Raw genomic sequence first — 18,785 nt, forward strand, 5'->3', positions numbered from 1 at the left:
ACCTTACAGTAGGGATAAACATGTTTGCAGCCTGGTGCGAAAAACATTTTGGTCTGTGTTAATTTAAACTACTAAACGCTGGACTGTGAGTCATTCCAACATATAAACTCCACCTAACTCCAGTGATGAGTGACAGAGAATCCTATCTTTAGGCACATTGTTACTAGCAGCCTGTCACAAAAACACATAATTCGTTCCCATTTTTTAGTTGACTCTATAAAAAATACCAAAGGTAACATAGATTGACAGACATAGACATATTTTAGCACCAACACCGTGATTCCCAAGCCGCTATTATCTGAAAACTTGGCATATCTCAGCAAGGTGTGCTGCATGTCTGTAAAAAATTTGTTGAAAGCGGTGGAGGACAAAAAAGGAAGTGGCCTAAAGAACTATCTACAGCAGATGAATAATACCTGAAAGTCATGTCTTTAAAAACCAATTCAGCCAAGACCTGACATAGGACCTAAGAGATACAGATCTTGATCTACTGTTAGCTGAAGCCTCATCAGAAATAGTCTCAGTAGAAGGAAAGCTGTCAAGAAGCCATTTTTAAGGAAGGAAAACAGAGAAAAAACAACTGGCATGAAAATCTGTCAAGCATGGTGGAGGCTCTGTCATGGTTTGGGGCTACATTTCAGCCAGTGGTGTTGGGTATCTTGTCACACTTGATAGAACTACAAGTGCAGAATAATAAAGTTACATTTTGACCCACCACAAAGACTCCTGTACTGAACGAAACAACAAGAAGTCTTGCAAGAAGTCTGCATCCACTTTTACCTGTAGTCTATGAAAGTCCTCCCAATTTTGGTGGGTTGAAGTATTCATAGACTTCCCTTCGGTAGCAAATTTAACAACAGAACTTTCACCAAAACTGCATGGATAGAGTTGACAGAGTAAACAAATACAGTGAATATGCCTGAAGGACTTGTTCCCATATTCATAATTTTCACAGTCTTTAACCCGACAAACTAAAAAACAGGGTGCATTGTTTCATCAGAAGTTCCATGCATGTGTCGTGCTGTGCTAAGAACATGAATCCATCTTGCAGTGCAGTGACTATGTTTGTGTGGGCTGCCAGCAGTGGTAAACAGTCTGATCCCTCACACTTCTATCAGGGTCAGAGTTCTGGATGGAGGCCAGCAGGGTTAGTGATCCTCTCCCAGCTCTGCTTCGCCTTCTCTCCCTACAAACTTCATTTTTTCCCAGCTTTGAGGAAGGATTAGACCCGGTATACAAGACCAGACTTTTCAAGCTGAGTTTTAAGCTGTTGGTTTCATTATTTTTTTCCAAAGTTAAAAGTTAGACTTAAACGCCCTCCTGCTGTATTTAGAACACTCTTTTAGCTTCTGTTTTCTCTGTAACATTTTTAAATTTCGGTTTTTCACCTCTTGCTGTCAGATTCGATGGCACTTGGAGTGCTAAATCCACAGTTAAAGAGCTCCTTAAGTGGGAGCAAATTTTTCGACAGTGGTTATGTAGAGGAACTACCACCTCCTCTTCAAAGCTACCTTTGTTTGACCATTTTTACATGCTTTTGTCCTGCATACCCCGTCAACATTGTGGCTTTGGTCTTCTCTATCATGGTAAGTCTAAACAATAAAACTTGATGGGGTTTTAATATCATGTCAGACCATGGGCGGGCAATTAATTTTCCCAAGAGCCCACAGCTAACGACTGATAGTAGCATCTACTCTTACCAGTAGCAGTTTATAAAGAGATAAATACTGAGCAGAGTTCAGCTTATTGCTCTGGTCTTCCACAACAGTTCCAGTGTGTCACGTGGCCCCTTGGGAGAATGAATTGCCCACGCCTCTGTGTTAGACTATGCATGCTCTGTGCTCTAATATTAAGGAAATAATGAGTCAGAGAGAAATGAAACATGTTCTTGTCCAGGCTGCTTTAAATGTAACGCTTACACAGTGTTCTGATGTGCTGGACCCTAAGATGTAACCCAGTCACACAGACACCTGCTCTGCCCATCAAACAAACTTACTTCATCTTCCGCTTTGGAAAATTACATTTTCATGCTGCCTGTTGATGGAAATAAACTTTCACTTGGCAAATAAAAAAAAACAAAAAACAAAACCACTGATTAAACTTTTTTCATAGACTTTTCAGAGAGCTCTGCGTACCACATTTTGTGTTTTTAGCAGATTTGCCGGTGAGTTTTTACTCTTTACAGTGATTTCTCTCTTCCAGTCTAGAAACAGTTACTACAGCGGAGACTACGAAGGCTCCAGGCGGCTGGGCAGGAACGCGCTCTACGTGGCTATTGCCTCAGTCATCATCGGGCTTCTCATCATCGCCATCTCCTGCACTGTTCATTTTACCACAGTAAGACAGCCTCAGCACTGTTGCCACTCATAAAAACTTCTCAAGTGAATTTCTAAAAACTTTATATTGGAATATTGCAACTATAACTTGAGACATGACCCTACACATAGCTAATTTCATGAGTTATGTTAGTACTATTATTATTGTCATGCGTATTAGTGAAAGTCAAGTCAATGATTTTTGACTTGACTTGAATGAGGGTGACAAATACAAGCCTAATCTTTTATTGGAACCTTAATATTACAGCGTAAAAGGTCACATTAAATATATATAATATACACTGCTCAAAAAAATTTAAAGGAACACTTAGATCTAATGTGTTAGGAATAAAAGGACGCCACATCGTTTGATGGTACTGAGTAGCTCGTGTAGCCCCCCATGTGCTTGTATGCGTGCCTGATAACATCAGGGCATGCTTCTAATGAGATTGGAAGATCTGGATTAGGACATCACTGAAACTGTGGACAGTCTGAGATGCAATCTGGTGGCACTGGATTGTCTGAAACATAATGTCCCAGAGGTGATCTGTTGGATTTAGATCAGGCAAGTGTGGTGGCCAGTTAGTGGTATCAATTCCTTCCAGGGAACTGCCTGCATACTCTCACCATATGAGCCTGGGCATTATCATACACCAGGAGGAACCCAGAACACTGCACCAATATAAGGTCTGAAATGTGTCCAAGCATTTCATCCTGATACCTAATGGCAGTCAGGATGCCGTTGCATAGTCTGTAGAAGTCTGCGTGTCCCTTGATGGATATGCCTCCATCACTGACCCACCACCAAACTACTTATGCTGAAAATTGTTACAGGCAGCATAACATTTTTCAAGGCTTCTCCAGACCCTTTCATGTCTGTCACATGTGCTCAGGGTAAACCTGCTCTAATCTGTGAAAAGCACACGGCGCCAGTGGTAAACCTGGCAATTCCAGTATTTTAGGCTAAATGCCAGGTGTGCTTCATGATATTGGGCAGTGAGCACAGGGCCCACTAGAGGACGTCAGGCCCTCAAGCCACCCTCATGACAACTGTTTCTGATTGTTTGGTCAGAGATATTCACACCAGTGGGCTGCTGGAGGTCATTCTGTAGTCCTCATTCTGTTTCTTCTTGCACAATCGAGCAGTTACTCCTGCTGACGGGCTAAGGACCTTCTACAGCCCGGTCCAGCTCTCCTGGATTCTCCTCCAAGCTTTTGAGGCTATGCTGAAGGCGCCTAAAGGTGCATTATATTGTAAGGTGGACCCTACAATAGTACATACAGAGAAAAACCCAACAATTATACGATCGCCTATGAGCAAGCGCTTTGGCCACAGTGGGAAGGAAAAACTCCCTTTTAACAGGAAGAAACCTCTAGCAGAACCAGGCTCAGGGAGGGGCGGGGCCATCTGCTCCGACTGGTTGAGGTGAGGGGAGAAAGAGGGCACAAAAGACATGCTGTGGAAGAAAGACAGAAATTAATAACAAGTATGATTCAATGCAGAGAGGTGTATAAACACATAGTGAGTGAGAAAGGTGACTGAAGAAGAAATGCATCATGGGAATCCCCCAGCAGCCTACACCTATGGCAGCATAACTAAGGGAGGATTCAGGGTCACCTGGTCCAGCCCTAACTATATGCTTTAGCAAAAAGGAAAGTTTTAAGCCTAATCTTAAAAGTAGAGATAGTGTCTGTCTCCCGAATCCAAACTGGAAGCTGGTTCCACAGAAGAGGGGCCTGAAAACCGAAGGCTCTCCCTCCCATTCTACTTTTAAATACTCTAGGAACAACAAGTAGGCCTGCAGAGCAAGAGCGAAGTGCTCTAATAGGGTGATATGGTACTACAAGGTCATTAAGACAAGATGGGGCCTAAATATTTACGACCTTGTATGTGAGGAGCAGGATTTTGAATTCTGGATTTAACAGGAAGCCAATGAAGGGAAGCCAAAACAGGAGAAATCTGCTCTCTCTTTCTAGTCCCTGTCAGTACTTTTACTGCAGCATTTTGGATTAGCTGAAGGCTTTCAGGGAGTTTTTAGGACATCTTGATAATAAAAAATTACAGTAGTCCAGCCTGGAAGTAATAAATGCATGAAGTTTTTCAGCGTCACTCTGAGACGGGATATTTCTAATTTTAGAGATGTTGTGCAAATGGAAGAAAGCAGTCCAACATATTTGTTTAGTAATGAAAAAAATCCTGTTTTGACTGTTGTCCCTGTTGTGTACCTGCTGTTAATTTAATTAACATCAAAGCAGCTGAAACTAATTAACAAAAGCTTCTGTTACTTAACTGACCAGATCAATACTCTGATTACAGAGTGTACCTTTAATTTTTGGAGCAGTGTACAACATGTAATGCATATCGAATAAATATAATATATAGATTTAATTGTACATGGGAGACTTGCCACTACTGACTATTCACCACTACATATAATATAGAAAAATTGGTCATTCATTTAATGTACTTTGTGTTGCAGATGGATTTTTAGTGCAGTGGATGCAGAGAGAGCAGAGAGTTGAAGACTCATTACGAGCTCAGGTGCCAACGAAAGGATTCAGACTCACCTCATGTTTACTTTAGCCTGTACAGTGCTTACTTTACTGTCTATGTTGTTCCTTACAAAAAATCAGTGAATGTAAAATCTGGTGGGCATGTAGACTTCAGTGACTAATGTCTTTCCAGATTTGATTGCAAAAGGCAGCTTTCCACAAAGGTGTAAACAATCCACTGTTTACTGTTGCTCATAGCTCGAGTGATAAAGATCCTGAACGTAATGCCTTCTTTAATGATAATAAAACCAGTTATGTTAAACCACAATGGTGGATAAAGAATCTGAAAAGACAACAACTGATAACAATGAAATATGAAAATAATTTAGGAGTGTAGAGTATAACTTACAAATGTATCTCTCCGAGGTAGAAGCCCAATTGACCTTTTTAAGAACACAGAGTGTCTTAATTAGCTTCACTGTATTTATAGATAATCCCCTGCTGTGCATCAAACCTGGAATTATTATGAAAATGATTGTGTAAACAAACAAATGTTATTTTCATTCCTGTAGCAGTTACAAAGAGCATGTGAAATATGTGTATCGCAGTGCAGCGTATCGGCGGCCACCATGGTTCACACAGAGACTTTTGGAAGAATAAATAATTCATAAGAAGAATAAATTAATTTTTCCTCTGATGACAGAAATGTTAAAACACACAATTGTGAAATCAAATCCAGTCACAAGTTCTGCTTCTGTAGCTTTATTTGCCTAGTGTGATGATTGATTATAAACACAGCAGTTAATATAAATGTAAACCAATGCTGGAAAAATTATATTACAAGTTATATCCCTGACTTTGTGCCTCGTGTTTATGATTATCTACAATTGCTGTTTTTTTATTGTATTTTTTTTTTTTGCATGAGACTTAAAGATGTGTTACAAACTTAGGCTGTGAGGTTTAAAAGTTGCTTGCATTTACCAGACAGCAAGGGTCTGATGAGAGAACTCCTGAAGATACTACACAATGGGAAATAAAGTATCTTGTAATATTTTGGGGGGACTTGCCCCATATTTGGACTGGATGTTAGAATATTTGGCATTTGGTGTTTACTCTTTTTCTTCAGCTGTGTTCGCACGAGCCTGCTGCCTAAATGCATTTTTAAAAATATATGTGTATTAAAATCAGTTCCAGACATTTCTTGCCACTTTAATTATTCTGTCTTGTTGACTGAAGAGCTATTGCTGCAGTTGCGTTCCTTCCTGTGTGGTCTGTCATGACTGAGTAAAATTTGGCATTACAATCACATAAAAGTAAACTCAAACCAAGCATCATGTTACATGCATTTGAGATCTCTATGTCTGCACCCTGTTAGACCCTACGACCTATCGCTTTTCAATAATTTACCCTGATTTACAATTCAAAGTATTTATACAGACCTGCACAGCCTCAAGTTCACAACTTGAGCCTTGAACTACGACCTTCCATGCCGGGACTTTTCCCTGTAGTTTGATATGTCGCAGCATATGCCCAGCTAAATATAGCAGATCTGCCCTCTGTGTGGCAGATTGCTCAGCCTCTCACATGGTCAAACAAAACTCATCCTTTCATGAAGCAACATAAAGTGGCCTAAAGGTGGGAGGGAATAAAGGGATGATTCAGACGGGTTTAAGCGGGAGAGTCATGATCCTGTACGTCCATTTCAGTCTCAACTCATGACTCATAACTGTTTTCTTGTTGCTACTGAAAAACAAGCCTTTCAGACTGTTTTCATATATTGCACAGCTATCTGCAGGGTAATGATGCTTTCCCTGGTCCCCAGGGAGAGACGTATTACACATACATGCTCCACATATAGAGAAACTAAAATCTGCAGTTTGCAATTTGGTTTGCAGTTATGCAGTGTTTTTTCTTCTTCTTTCAAACCTATCTCCTACTTGCAGGTGCAATTCATAGCAGTCCCTCTGATGTAACAGGCCCGCTGCCAAGTTTCAGCAGTTATTCTAATGCACTTAACAAATCACTTTTGGCAGTAATCTTGTTCTATTATCTCCCTTTACTTGAAAGAGAAATGCAGCGTGATTGTAGTGCAACCTCTTTGATGTCACACCAAAGCAAAACGCGAAAGGACGGGATGGAAAAAAAAAAGATAAAATGAGCGCGGGGATAAGGCGACTTGAAAAGCACTTTGTAAGATTATCAAGGGATCAAGACAGACTTTGTGACAGGAAAATGACGACCATAATATGTGCCGAAGAAAATTTCACACATGCACAATTAATTAAAATAGTTTCCATTTATATGTTTCATGTTGCCTCAAAAAGAGATTATGACTTCCATCTTTGTGAGCGCGCTGCTTTTATTCTTCTGCACAAGAATAGTGAATCATATTATTTTTCAGCTTGCATTCACATCAATAATTCATCATGAAGCTGTACTGTTGTGTTGTTGGCCGCATTACAGCCGGTAAATTTGGAGAGCACTCCATGACTCATGCGAGGTGCGCATAAATAGGCCACTCAAACAAGTCGCTTCCATTAGCACTGCATAGACCCTTCATGTGTACATATCGCATGACACATTCCTCCTATCCGGCAGCAGTTTGATCTAGTTGGAATAAATGAAATAGGATCACTGTGGGAACGATGCTGTGCAAGCAGAGAAAGAGCGATATGCATTTAGATACCTGATATTCAAAAACGAAAAGGTCCTTTCTTCTTTTTTCATACTAAGACTAGAATTTCTACCATGCATCTGCCAGCCAGTCAGGTTGAATTCATGTCCGCTTAGTCACATATAGTTTAATGATGACTGGAATTTAATATCGTCTGACTATTTCAGAAAGTGCTGATCTGCTGGGATCAGCACAAAAGTAAAGAATCAGAAGAGCGTCTCTGAATGTACAACATGTTGAACCTCGAAGCAGATCAGCTACAGCAGCAGAAGAGCACACTGTGTGCCACTCCTGTCAGCTAAGAACAGGAAACTGAAGCTACAGTTCACACAGGCTCACCAGAACTGAATAACAGAAGACTGGAAAAATGTTTCCTAGCTTGATGAGTCTCAATTTCTGCCACAATATGTGGATGGCAGGCTCACAATTAGGGTAAAACAACATGAGACAATGGATCCATCATGGCTTGTATCAACAGTTCAGGCTGGTACTGTCATGTAATTGTGTGGGGGTTACTTTCTGGGGCACCTGAATGCCAATTACCATTGTTTAAACACCACAGCTGACCTAAATATTACTGCTTACCACATGCATCTATAGGATAGGTAAAATGGGAGATTTCCATCTGTTTTCTGGGTTACAGAGTTTTTACAAACATTATGATGGAACTGATGGCCTTTTCAATATGAAATGTCACCATGTTTATCCTATCGGACATTTGTGATATTAATTAATTCTTGTGTTATTACCAAGAAAGTGTTTTGTTGACCCTTGACAACCAAAACCAAATCAGTTCTTCCTTTTAGTGACGGTGAATGACTGTCAAATCTGATTAATTATGATTATAATTAATTATTTCTATTGTGTTCCAAAGAATGGGACTGATGGATGGGTGAAAAAATGGGTACTGTTGTTAATTTTCAAAATGTATATTGTTTCTCAGAATTAAAGACTTTTGCCTCAATTTAAAAAAAAATTTCATTAGGTCACATGCTTTGGGGTAAATGGCATAAGCTAGATAGATAACAAATAGACACAGTAGCCTATTTCAGATACATTTGGATCATGAACTTTAATATCCATTTCTCTCGCAGCTCTATTTTTGCTGTGATGCTTTCACTGTGAAACCCTCCACTGGTTTGACCAGACAGCTTAGACTGCCTGTTAGCTGTGCTCTATTTAAGGTCCAGTGGGTTTTTATAGCTATAGTTTTACCTTCTGGAAATGTTGTCGGGGACAGTGTGTGAGCATCAAACACAAGAGTAAAGTTGGGGGCCTGACCTCATCTTTACCCTGAATACAATCCATAATATCTGAAGAGTGCTACCTTGAACGCCATCGTCGTTACATTTAATGCTAACTGACTAACAATGAAATTGAATTTGTTGACGCTGAAGGTCAGCACATTTGATAAAATACATTTGCAGTCGTTTGAGAAAATGTCAGCCTGTATTTGTAGAAGTCTGCTGTGTTAATAGGGGAGCTCAAAGACACCCACGTCAACAATGATGCTGCTTATGCCGACAATGACTTTGGCCTCGTGAAGCACTCCCAAGTCCTGATCATTACAGATGCTAATGGTAGTTTAGGTGGATGGTTGTTGAGAGAGATGATTACCCTGTTATGTAAGAATTTAATAATGTAATGCGCTCAGGCTTATGAAATGGTGCTGAAAAAAATGTTTGGGTCAACATTTTTTTATACTATTGTCATTTTTTTGTTCATTTTTTATGGGCCTGCAATTTTTTTTCCAACTGAGACTAATTAAAAAAAAAAAAAAACTTTAAGCACAAACCAAAAACTTTTTTTCTGACGTGCTGCAATTTGTCCTGTGCATGAAAACTGTGATCACACAGAACACAAACAATGGCTGTTGACATTTACCATGTGTGACGTACGTGCAGTTAGATGCTAAATTCCACCACGCGGAAAACTTTTTATGGCAACCGTACAACCTAATGGTCAAGTAATAGATTTAAACTGTGTTTATTACCTGGGCAAGCAGTTAAGATGAAACAACTTTGTGGTCTTTAGCACATTAACTCCCCTGTACAAAAGTTCAGATTTCCTTGAACTGTATCCTTTGACTGAACCAGTGTTTACATTTGATCCGCTCACCACAGGCTTGTTCAAGTAAATCAACATGCAGCCATTGTTCACCTGTTATAAGGATATTGTGCACATAGCCCATTTTTAGACACAAACTCCCTCCAATTAGTCTGTCATCCTCATGTCTGTATGATCACCCACAGCAATCTAACGAGAACAAATTCATTCATTTATATATATTACTTTCACAGCTGGACGTATGAATTGCATGCAGCTATACAGGCAAGGTCACGATTAATCTTGAGAACTAAACACCATTATAAAGTAGAAAAGCACAACATTGCACCTCATTGGCAACATTTCTAGTTTAAGTTTTTATTTTCAAAATCACCATCACTACTGTAAATGTGATATTGATGAAGCAGCCAGTGTTATATGTCTCCATCGTAAAACAGAATCACAACCAAGTGTGAGTGTGAGAAGTCAAATTGCTACTCAAAGCAAAGATTTATAATGTACTATTGTACAGTACTACTGGGTAAGCATAATTTTTTTAACATTCAGGGTTAAAGTTGTGAAGGGGCATATTTGAACCTAACTAGGTGGAATTTAGTAAAACGGGCTCTAAGGGAAACCCTGCAATGTTAAAAAGGCCAAAGCACACACAACACTACAATCACCACAGTTAAATATAAGTGGAATCGCTGCATGTGATGACATAAATGTATGTATTAATCACAGCGCTACCTGGGAACAAACTGTGCCAGCACAGTTGACTGGGTGTGCTTGGCTGTCCTGTATCTCTGCTACGTCATCACACTCTACACAAAGGCAAATGCAGGCTTAGACTAGCACGACTTCACTGAATTAAAAAGTGCAGCCAGTTTGAAAACAGATTGTTTGTGTGAACTGCACGTCCTGCAGCCTTACAGTTCCATTCTGATAAGTTATGTTAATCAACTCTACGTGTGGGCGTGTTTCGGCTCGGTGCGCTGCTACAGCGGCCCCCAAGTATCTGTGCTCCAGGAAATTACAAAAATTATCATGCAAAGGCAACCATAAAGACTGTAACTTCTATTCAGAGACAAACACGACGATGTATTGCATACATTACACATAAAAAGTGGCACACCAAAGTGATAGAAGTACATTTTAAAATACTTAAATCTTACACTGCTTGACTGCTGAAAAAAATGAGACACACCACAGACAAAGTCAAACTTTCAGTACATTCAGGAAGCGGCATACGACTGAAACATTGACTTCATGAACACCTTATTTAAGGATAACTGTGCTTTTTTTTTTTGGGTATTTCGTTAAATTAAATGAAAACTTAAAATAGAACGGTAACCCCACTGAACCATGAAATACAAATGCGCATTAAACAGAGGTGGAAAAGCCACACTGCAGGTCAGCGTGAAAGACACAGAGAACGTTATACAACCTTATCTCTCCTAAACAGTTCTCAAGATTGTGCAGCACAGCGCACTGCTATCTGGACAACAGTCAGCAGAAATTGAAAGCCTTACGAACTACATGTCGTGATGTTTAAAAGCGCAACAGCAAGACTAAAATTAGATCTGTAAATTACAAGGCACAAATATTTAATCTGACAATATGCGGCATGTTGTTTGAAAGAGAAGCCAATAATAGGACAAGTGCGTATTGTCCACACACTGAAAACAACACCTTGTAGACTGAAAAGCCATAACATTTTCAACATACTGGGTCCTAATCAGGTGAATCACCAACAGTATACAGAAAAGCAAACAGAAAATAGATACGAAATCAGTTACTGCACAATGCAGATGCTTTTGTAAGCATGGTAAAATCTGACAATGACTCCACAATTCCTTTTGCAACACAGGTCCAAAGCAGCACCCTAAAGCCAGCAGTAATTACATTTGTTTGCCCTGTCATTATTCTTTTGTCCTGCAGAGGGGCCTCAAGCTAAATGCTCTAGTGTCTCTAGCTTCTGACAGTGAGCCATGAAAACAGAGGACGGATTCTTTTATATTAGTCTGACTGAAATGTGTTAACGTTAACGTGCGCTTAGTCATCCACAGCAAACTGTAACATTACGATTCTATCGACCAGAATTGGCTGTAATCAGACAAGTTTAATCAAGTAAACCCATCATACATTGCTATAAATACTTCTTAATACACCACACTGACCTCAAACGTGTCAAACTTGGAGTAACCTGAACAATAAAAGATCACGAGACAGAACAATTTGACCGAATCTGCAGCAGAAACCTGTTTTTGCAACAGAACACAATCTCCTCGTTTGGTGTCTTGTTACATGAGGGTATGCTGTGTGCGCCACAAATGCTGCATTACTGATTGTCTCACTCTGCTTATTCAGATATTTAGTAGTCTTGACTACATCTCTGTGTTAATGCAGCTCATATGATACTGTTACTTACAGGAACTTTCAACCGCAGTGATATGTTGACACTTTGATTGTAGTATTGAGATAAGCTGCAAAAGAAGAGAACATATGTTCTGACTTAAAAGTTTATTTTTTTTCCACTTGGAGTAAATCATATTAAAAAAACATAAATGGATCACTATTACACTCCACGGGGTCAGGGACACTTGTAGGATCAAAGTGGACAAGGTGCTGCTGGACACTTTGGTAAATGGCCTGGATTTGTATAGCGCTTTTCTAGTCCATAGGACCCCAAAGCGCTTTACACTACATTCAGTCATTCACCCATTCACACACACATTCACACACTGGCGATAGCAAGCTACATTGTAGCCACAGCTGCCCTGGGGCACACTGACAGAGGCGAGGCTGCCAGACACAGGCGCCACCGGGCCCTCAATTAGAAGATTAGTTATGAGCATTGTGCTCGGAGTTCCACAAACCATGTCTATGATTGAGTCTTAATTTAGCTTCTCCTTGTTTGATTCCCAGTTTCCTGCTTTTGACAGCTGAAATTATTTGTTTGGCCATACTGTGAACTGCGATGCAAGGCAGAAGTCATTGTTTTGTCTGACAGGCAGCTTTGCTTGTTCCCCGTAACAACCTTCACACCCCCTCCTCCTGTCTGCAGCAGGAGGCCTGTGTAATTACATCCAAACCATTCCCCTCTCCCTACGCTTGATATCACCGCTGACATCCACTTGCACGGCCCCTCCTCTCGCGCTCTCGCTCTCTCTCTCCCTCTCGCCCCTCTGAATCTCTGCTGTTGGAGAGCTCTCTGGCAGACAGTGCGCAGTCCTGCCTCGTCTTCAGTTGTCTGTAGTGCAGCGGAGCAGGTGGAGAAGGAAAAGAAACGGGGGAGACAGAGGGGAGAGCAGAGTATGGCAGACAGCTGGAGAAGGAACTGTTATCCATGTGAATAATGGAAGATGGCTGACTTATACGCTGGGATATTTATTCAAAGAACAGTAGAAAAACTGATGCCTCAGTGTGTCGGGTAAGTGTGCAACTACTGTGAATGTAAGACTTTGCTCCATAGCAACACATAGCGTGATAAAAACAAATTGGAAAGTCTTAACATTCTTAGTGTTTTGAAGTTAAGATTGTTATTAGAATTATGTTTTCCATAGGACTGGGGCCAGCTGGTGCTATTTAAGTACGCAGCGAGTTATGAGATCAGGGGGAGATCACCAGTTGTGACTGAGGTATCCTCCTTAATCACTAAAGAGTGAAAAAAATGGAGCTTCCTTTCCACCTGAGGATTGAAGGCTGCACCAAATCCAGATCAAATGTTCTGTGACTTTATCAGATCCACCTGTCACACTCTGCAGGCAGCCAGGTCTCCAACTGCACATGTGGGGGTATGAAATCAACTGACGCAGGGGACTCTGATTAACATGAGACTGATAAGAGGTGATAGCGAGTCTAGGTGTGACAGCGCTGTCACTTCCATGCAGATATTGGAATTAGAAGGGCTTCTCAATAGTTAGGTGAGACAAGCAGATTTAAGACTGACTGATAGACATCATGCTAGATTCAACTGAGTCACGTGAATAACACATAGAGGGTTATATCCATGTGATTCACTGGGTTTGAAGAGGCGTTTTTTTCCTCACGGGAAGTGGCTGTACTCATGCTATTCAGCACTAACTTGAGAATGCAGAGCAAAGATCAGGACAGGCCTCAAATCCCAAGATCAGTGATGAGCAACGATTGTAGTGCCTTAAACTCTAGATGCCTCTGTGCTTTTACATGGCAATGATGATAGCAATGAGTAAAATGAAGTGACGTGTTTCATTTACAATAAAATATTCACAAATAAAATGAATTTTCATGTTTTTAGAAAGTAACAAGATTCAAAAAGCGATCTTCGGGACAACACTATTCACGCGCAACATAAGTTCACTGTTCACTGGTAAGTGCTTTTGCAGTGTAAACATATTGACATGCTAATCCTCCAAATGGGAAAATAATGGGAGTGAATTTCTGTCTGGTTAATGTGCATCTACATTAGCAACTGGTCCACCTTTATTAAAGATATTCAGTTGTCAAGAAAGATGAGCACAGCAACCATGTATGCATGTATGTGTGAGAAAGAGAGAGAGAGAGGGGGAGAGAGTAGGTTACCACAACTTTATTTTGGTGAATCAAAGTGCACAGTGTGCAGCGAGCTTGTAGCATGTGAGTTATGCAGGGAAACAGGATGCGATTAGTAGGAATGCACAGTCCATTGGTTGATTTGGATTAGTAACAATCACAAACTGATATTATTGCTTCAAAAGCAGCGCTAACTCTATTAGCTGTGGTTGTGGAGCCAGATGAAATCGAATTCTCGTGTGCAAGCAGAGCTGGTGCATGTGAAGCTACAGTGGCCTGCGATCAATTTGCATCAACCTAGCGGCGGCTGTATAAAATTTAAGCTTAACACAGTAGATATGGTGTGCATAATTGTGTACAAATGGGGCATATGCTCCCTTTCGCTGCCTGCGTAGCCACTCAGCTGGAAGGGAAGGCTTTCATATAGCTCCAAACAGATGTTCCATTCATACCAGGGGTGGCTAACCATCATGACCGATTTAATGCTATTTCGGTAATTTTGAGTTTAGACCTTGTAGATGTGTTGTTTTTAGTGTTTGCATGATTGAAAACAGTGGTGAGGTTTACCTAGCTACCTTGCCCAAGAATCCTCTGGCCAGTAATGATTTAGTGTTTACCAGTAGCATTTATGAGCTAGTGTTGAGGTTCAGCATTTGTTTTGAAAGTAAGTTCAATATACCACTACAGTACCATTGTTCTGCATGGTTAACTGAGAAAATCCTTGGTAATAGTACTTTATATATAATATATTAATACTCACAATAAAGAAGATATCTGGAATCCACCTTCTAAGTTTAGTTGACTGTTCTCGGGGAAACAAGGTGACTTATTATATGATACAGTAAAATTTACTCTGGTGATTTTTTAATCTTTTTTTTTAAGTCAACAGTCTTACTGAACACTCTTTCTCACTTCTTCCTCAAAGTAGGGGATTTCTGTCTGTTCAGGCAATACAGTGTGCTTTTCTGTTTACTAAAAATGATAATTAATTTGGTTAATAAGTGTGTAAAGAGTAGAAACAAACCATATTGTGTAGTAGTAAAAAATTAGCATGCTGGATTACAGTTTGAATGGCTTTTTTTTTTTTTTTTTTTTTAAATCAAAGTCAAATCAAAATTGCCATCAGTTCAGTCATGAAGCATTTTTTGGAGTCAGTATTCTTGCAAAGGCTTTCCTCAAGTTTTCTTTCTCAAATGGCTCAAAAGGATCATTGATCATCAAGTAAAAAGTCATGAACCTGATCTTCGAATCCACATTACCTATCCTGACACAGATCACAAGATCCAGCCTTTGAGATATATGAGTTTTATTTTAAAATACACTCTCTAGGACTATATTTTACTGAAAATAATAATTCAAGTTTAGTGAAGAAATAAAAAACTGAGGTACAGATATGAGCTAATTATCTTTTTACAAAGTTTTTGTGTCATTTTAAATGAGACATCTAAGGAAATGAGCTGATGCATTATCACAATAACGGTCCACAAAATGGAAGGACACTGAGTCTGACCTGAATTCATTACACTGTGAGGAGGAGGAGTGATGTCATCGTTTTGTCTTCAGACTTTGTTTTTTTCCCTCTTTATTTAATTGTTGGTGCCTCCCATGTTAGCTTAACCTGTATTCAATTAGTTCCCTGTTTGTTTCTAATCCTGTCCCTATCACTGTTGTTTATCAGGTTGCCTGCACAGCCTGTGTTTACGCCTGCTTCCTCCTATCTGCTTCCTCTGTTCTCGTGTTCCTGTGTTCAGTTCCTCGTGTGTTTTTGAGCGTGTTCGTGGTTATTTGGGTTTACAGCAAGTCAAACTGAAATTAATCTTTTGTTTATACATCCTGCCTATGTGTCCAGTGTTTTGATCCTCATCCCTGTGTTCTTCTGTGCCTGTGTGTGCTCTCAAATGCTGACTTCTATTATAAAAGACATTAATTAGACGGAGATGGCATTAAAAAATAGTACAAATGTTACACATATATTAGTATATAGTATAAAACTGATATAAAACAATGAACAGCAAGGAGAAGGAGACTGATTGAAAAGATTGATGAGTTAACTGAGACATACTGTGCTCCACTTTCCATTTCATGCTCCACAGGTGTTCAATTATTCCTAATTGTTCTATTTGTTTCTCTCTTACAGACAGTTGCAGGCGTTTACTGGAATCATAAGCAGTGTTTTGACAATACAGACTATTGTGAAATCATCACTGGGAGAAAGTGCTGCGAGCCTCCTCTGTATGTCGGAGCACTGGTGTGTCACCCTAAAGAAGCTATCAGGAAAAACAGAACCTTGAGGAGCAAACATTCATATCTTAAGTGACACATGCAAGCCAACTTTCCTGTGCTTGTCTTCTCTAAAAATTCTGCACAATACAGTGTGCGCTTTGTGGAAGGGAACACTCCACTTTGATGTTCATATTACATATTAATTTTATTCCACAATAATTACCATAATTAACTATATGATGGAGATATATGTTAAGTTCTTCTGTGGACATCACCTCCTATAGATTCATGCTTTCTAAATAAATATGCTGCTGCTTGGTCTTACTAATGAACTAAGGACATCAAGGAGCCAACTTAAAAGCTCAAATTTAGGTTAAACGTCACTGGGAACTGCTGTCCAGTCTTAAATATGGAATCAGAAGGAAGCACAGGACTGTCCACAGCTGCACTGGTGGCCATCGCCTGCAACACCTTTGTTGCCATCCTCCTTCTCCTCCTCTGTCTAATCCTCTACCGAGCCTGCAGGGTTCCTTCTAGCCCAGAAAGGCAGCCTGTGCTGGCTCCAAGTGAAGCAGAAACCCAGCAGATGAACGAGCACAAGTACCTGTTAACCTCCTGACTGATGAAGAATGAGTCAAATGTAGCAACAAGCTATGACCTCAGCGTACTCCTCCACAGGAGAGGGAAGTGAAGGAGCACTGAGCCTGACTGCAAGCAATAACGAAGCTTGTCCTCTCCTAGTGTCAAAAAAAAAAAAAAAAAAAAAAAAAAAAAGAAATCAGCTGTCGCTCTAAAATCAGAAATGCCTCACAAAAACAGAAAGGATGAGTTGTTGTGGAGTGAGAGAACTATTTTTAAACAGCGATCACTTGTCAAATCTGGTAACTGGTTTGACAAAACACACGGGGGAGTGCCGGTGCGAATCTGTGTTTAACGCACACACAAAAAGCCTCGAGAGGAACACATGGTCACAAGGATGTCTGCAGGTTACGTACAGACTGAGAGAAAGGGGGGTTCAGTACATGAAGAATGACTAGTACTTGTTGGAGGTTTCTAAATATATATCCTCTTATTTCATATGTTGGCCTGAAAAAAAAGAGAAACAGTATGTTACTCAGAACAGGGACTTGAGCCCGTGTGGAGTCTGTGTGTGTCACTGTCACTCATAAATATCAGTGGACTGTGAGGCACAGTGCTTTTGCTATGGGTGTTGTATAAGAACTAGCGATGCTTAGTTGAAATAGCAGCCCTCATAGTGACATCTGCCTGCAGCCATGTGTGACAGGCAGCTCGCTTTGGACAGAATCACACGCTGATCACGTAAAGATCTTCAGTTTTACCAACATCCCATTGCAAATTATTAAGACTCAACCACTTCTCCACTATTACAGCTGAGATCACACGTACATCAAAAAGGAGTAAGAAAGAAAAGGTTCTCAAAATATATTCCTACTCCATGCGTGAAAATATACCTACTGCTAATATACTCCTTTTCATCATTTTCTTTTTCATATGAAACACAATATGAGTAAATGGATTAAGTTTAGAGAAAGTCAGAAAACAAAGAAGTTCATATCTTTAAACATATATTAGATATTATATAAATACATAAATATATTGAGGTTGAATGAATCACTGATTAACTGATCAACAATTAATTACCACATATTCCAGAAACTTGCTGAATATCACGTAATAATGATGCTTAAAAGTCAGTGCCCTAAGGGTGAAATCATTTTCTGGACATGCTAGCGAAGATTCAGTGAATTTATGACCTTTGTAGTAGAAGTGCTTCCACCCTTTATGCTTCCTATAACAACATAACTGTATAACTGCAGCCACATTCTCATTACTACAACACGGGCACTCTCATTTATTACACATCTGCAAACATGAGATGATCAGGCAGCGTTCTCCAACCACACTTGGAGAAATTGTAATGTAATGAATTACTCATAAGGGAGAAATTGCTGGATGTGATCACATCTAGACCCAAAGGATAAAGGAACTCTCTATGGCAGAAAGACAGAAAGAAAAAGAGCTTGGGAGACAAAGAGCAAAATGTTATTCCAGGTGAGCATTAGAGCACTGGGCGGCGCTTTACTGCAGATCATTAAGAATGAGAGGAATGAAAACAAAAAATAAAGGCAGAAACCATTCAGTAGATGGAACATTAAAAGGCTACCATCCCTGGAACGGTGCCCAGGACTATGTGTGCCAGTTGTTTGGATGTGGTCCACAAGTGCCCAGTCTAGTAGGGTAATTTATCTCCCTGTCCAATGCTGTGACTTTCCCCCTTGCTATTTAGCTTAATTAACTTGTACCATACATATGAAATGAGCTTTATACATGCCTGCAGAGGAGGTCAGACAAATCATAATGCCTGGTTAATGTGCACCAAGAACAGCAATTTCAACAACAAATATGATGTGATTATGAATAAATGATGGACATCTTAACTTAAGCTGGAAGAACACATTTTAATAAACATATACATATCG

At 39.9% G+C, this 18,785-nt stretch overlaps 1 protein-coding gene and 1 long non-coding RNA gene across 3 annotated transcripts; both read left to right on the forward strand.

Moving 5' to 3' along the window:
• Nucleotides 1-1,151: 1,151 nt before the first annotated feature.
• LOC309707343 (transmembrane protein 233) lies at nt 1,152-6,005 on the forward strand. Its single transcript, XM_082534653.1, has 3 exons — nt 1,152-1,586; nt 2,203-2,337; nt 4,796-6,005. The coding sequence occupies exons 1-3, from the start codon at nt 1,407-1,409 to the stop codon at nt 4,805-4,807; spliced, it is 327 nt and encodes a 108-aa protein (XP_082390779.1). The 5' UTR covers nt 1,152-1,406; the 3' UTR covers nt 4,808-6,005.
• Nucleotides 6,006-12,764: 6,759 nt separating this feature from the next.
• Nucleotides 12,765-18,785, forward strand: LOC309706535. Of its 2 annotated transcripts, XR_014276750.1 has the most exons (3): nt 12,765-12,961; nt 13,808-13,879; nt 16,199-18,785. It is a non-coding gene; the product is annotated as an uncharacterized lncRNA (long non-coding RNA). The 2 variants fall into 2 exon arrangements; XR_014276751.1 differs by lacking the exon at nt 13,808-13,879.

Source organism: Aulonocara stuartgranti (assembly GCF_965226115.1).
Source record: "Aulonocara stuartgranti genome assembly, chromosome: 5".
NCBI classification, from domain to species: Eukaryota; Metazoa; Chordata; class Actinopteri; order Cichliformes; family Cichlidae; genus Aulonocara; species Aulonocara stuartgranti.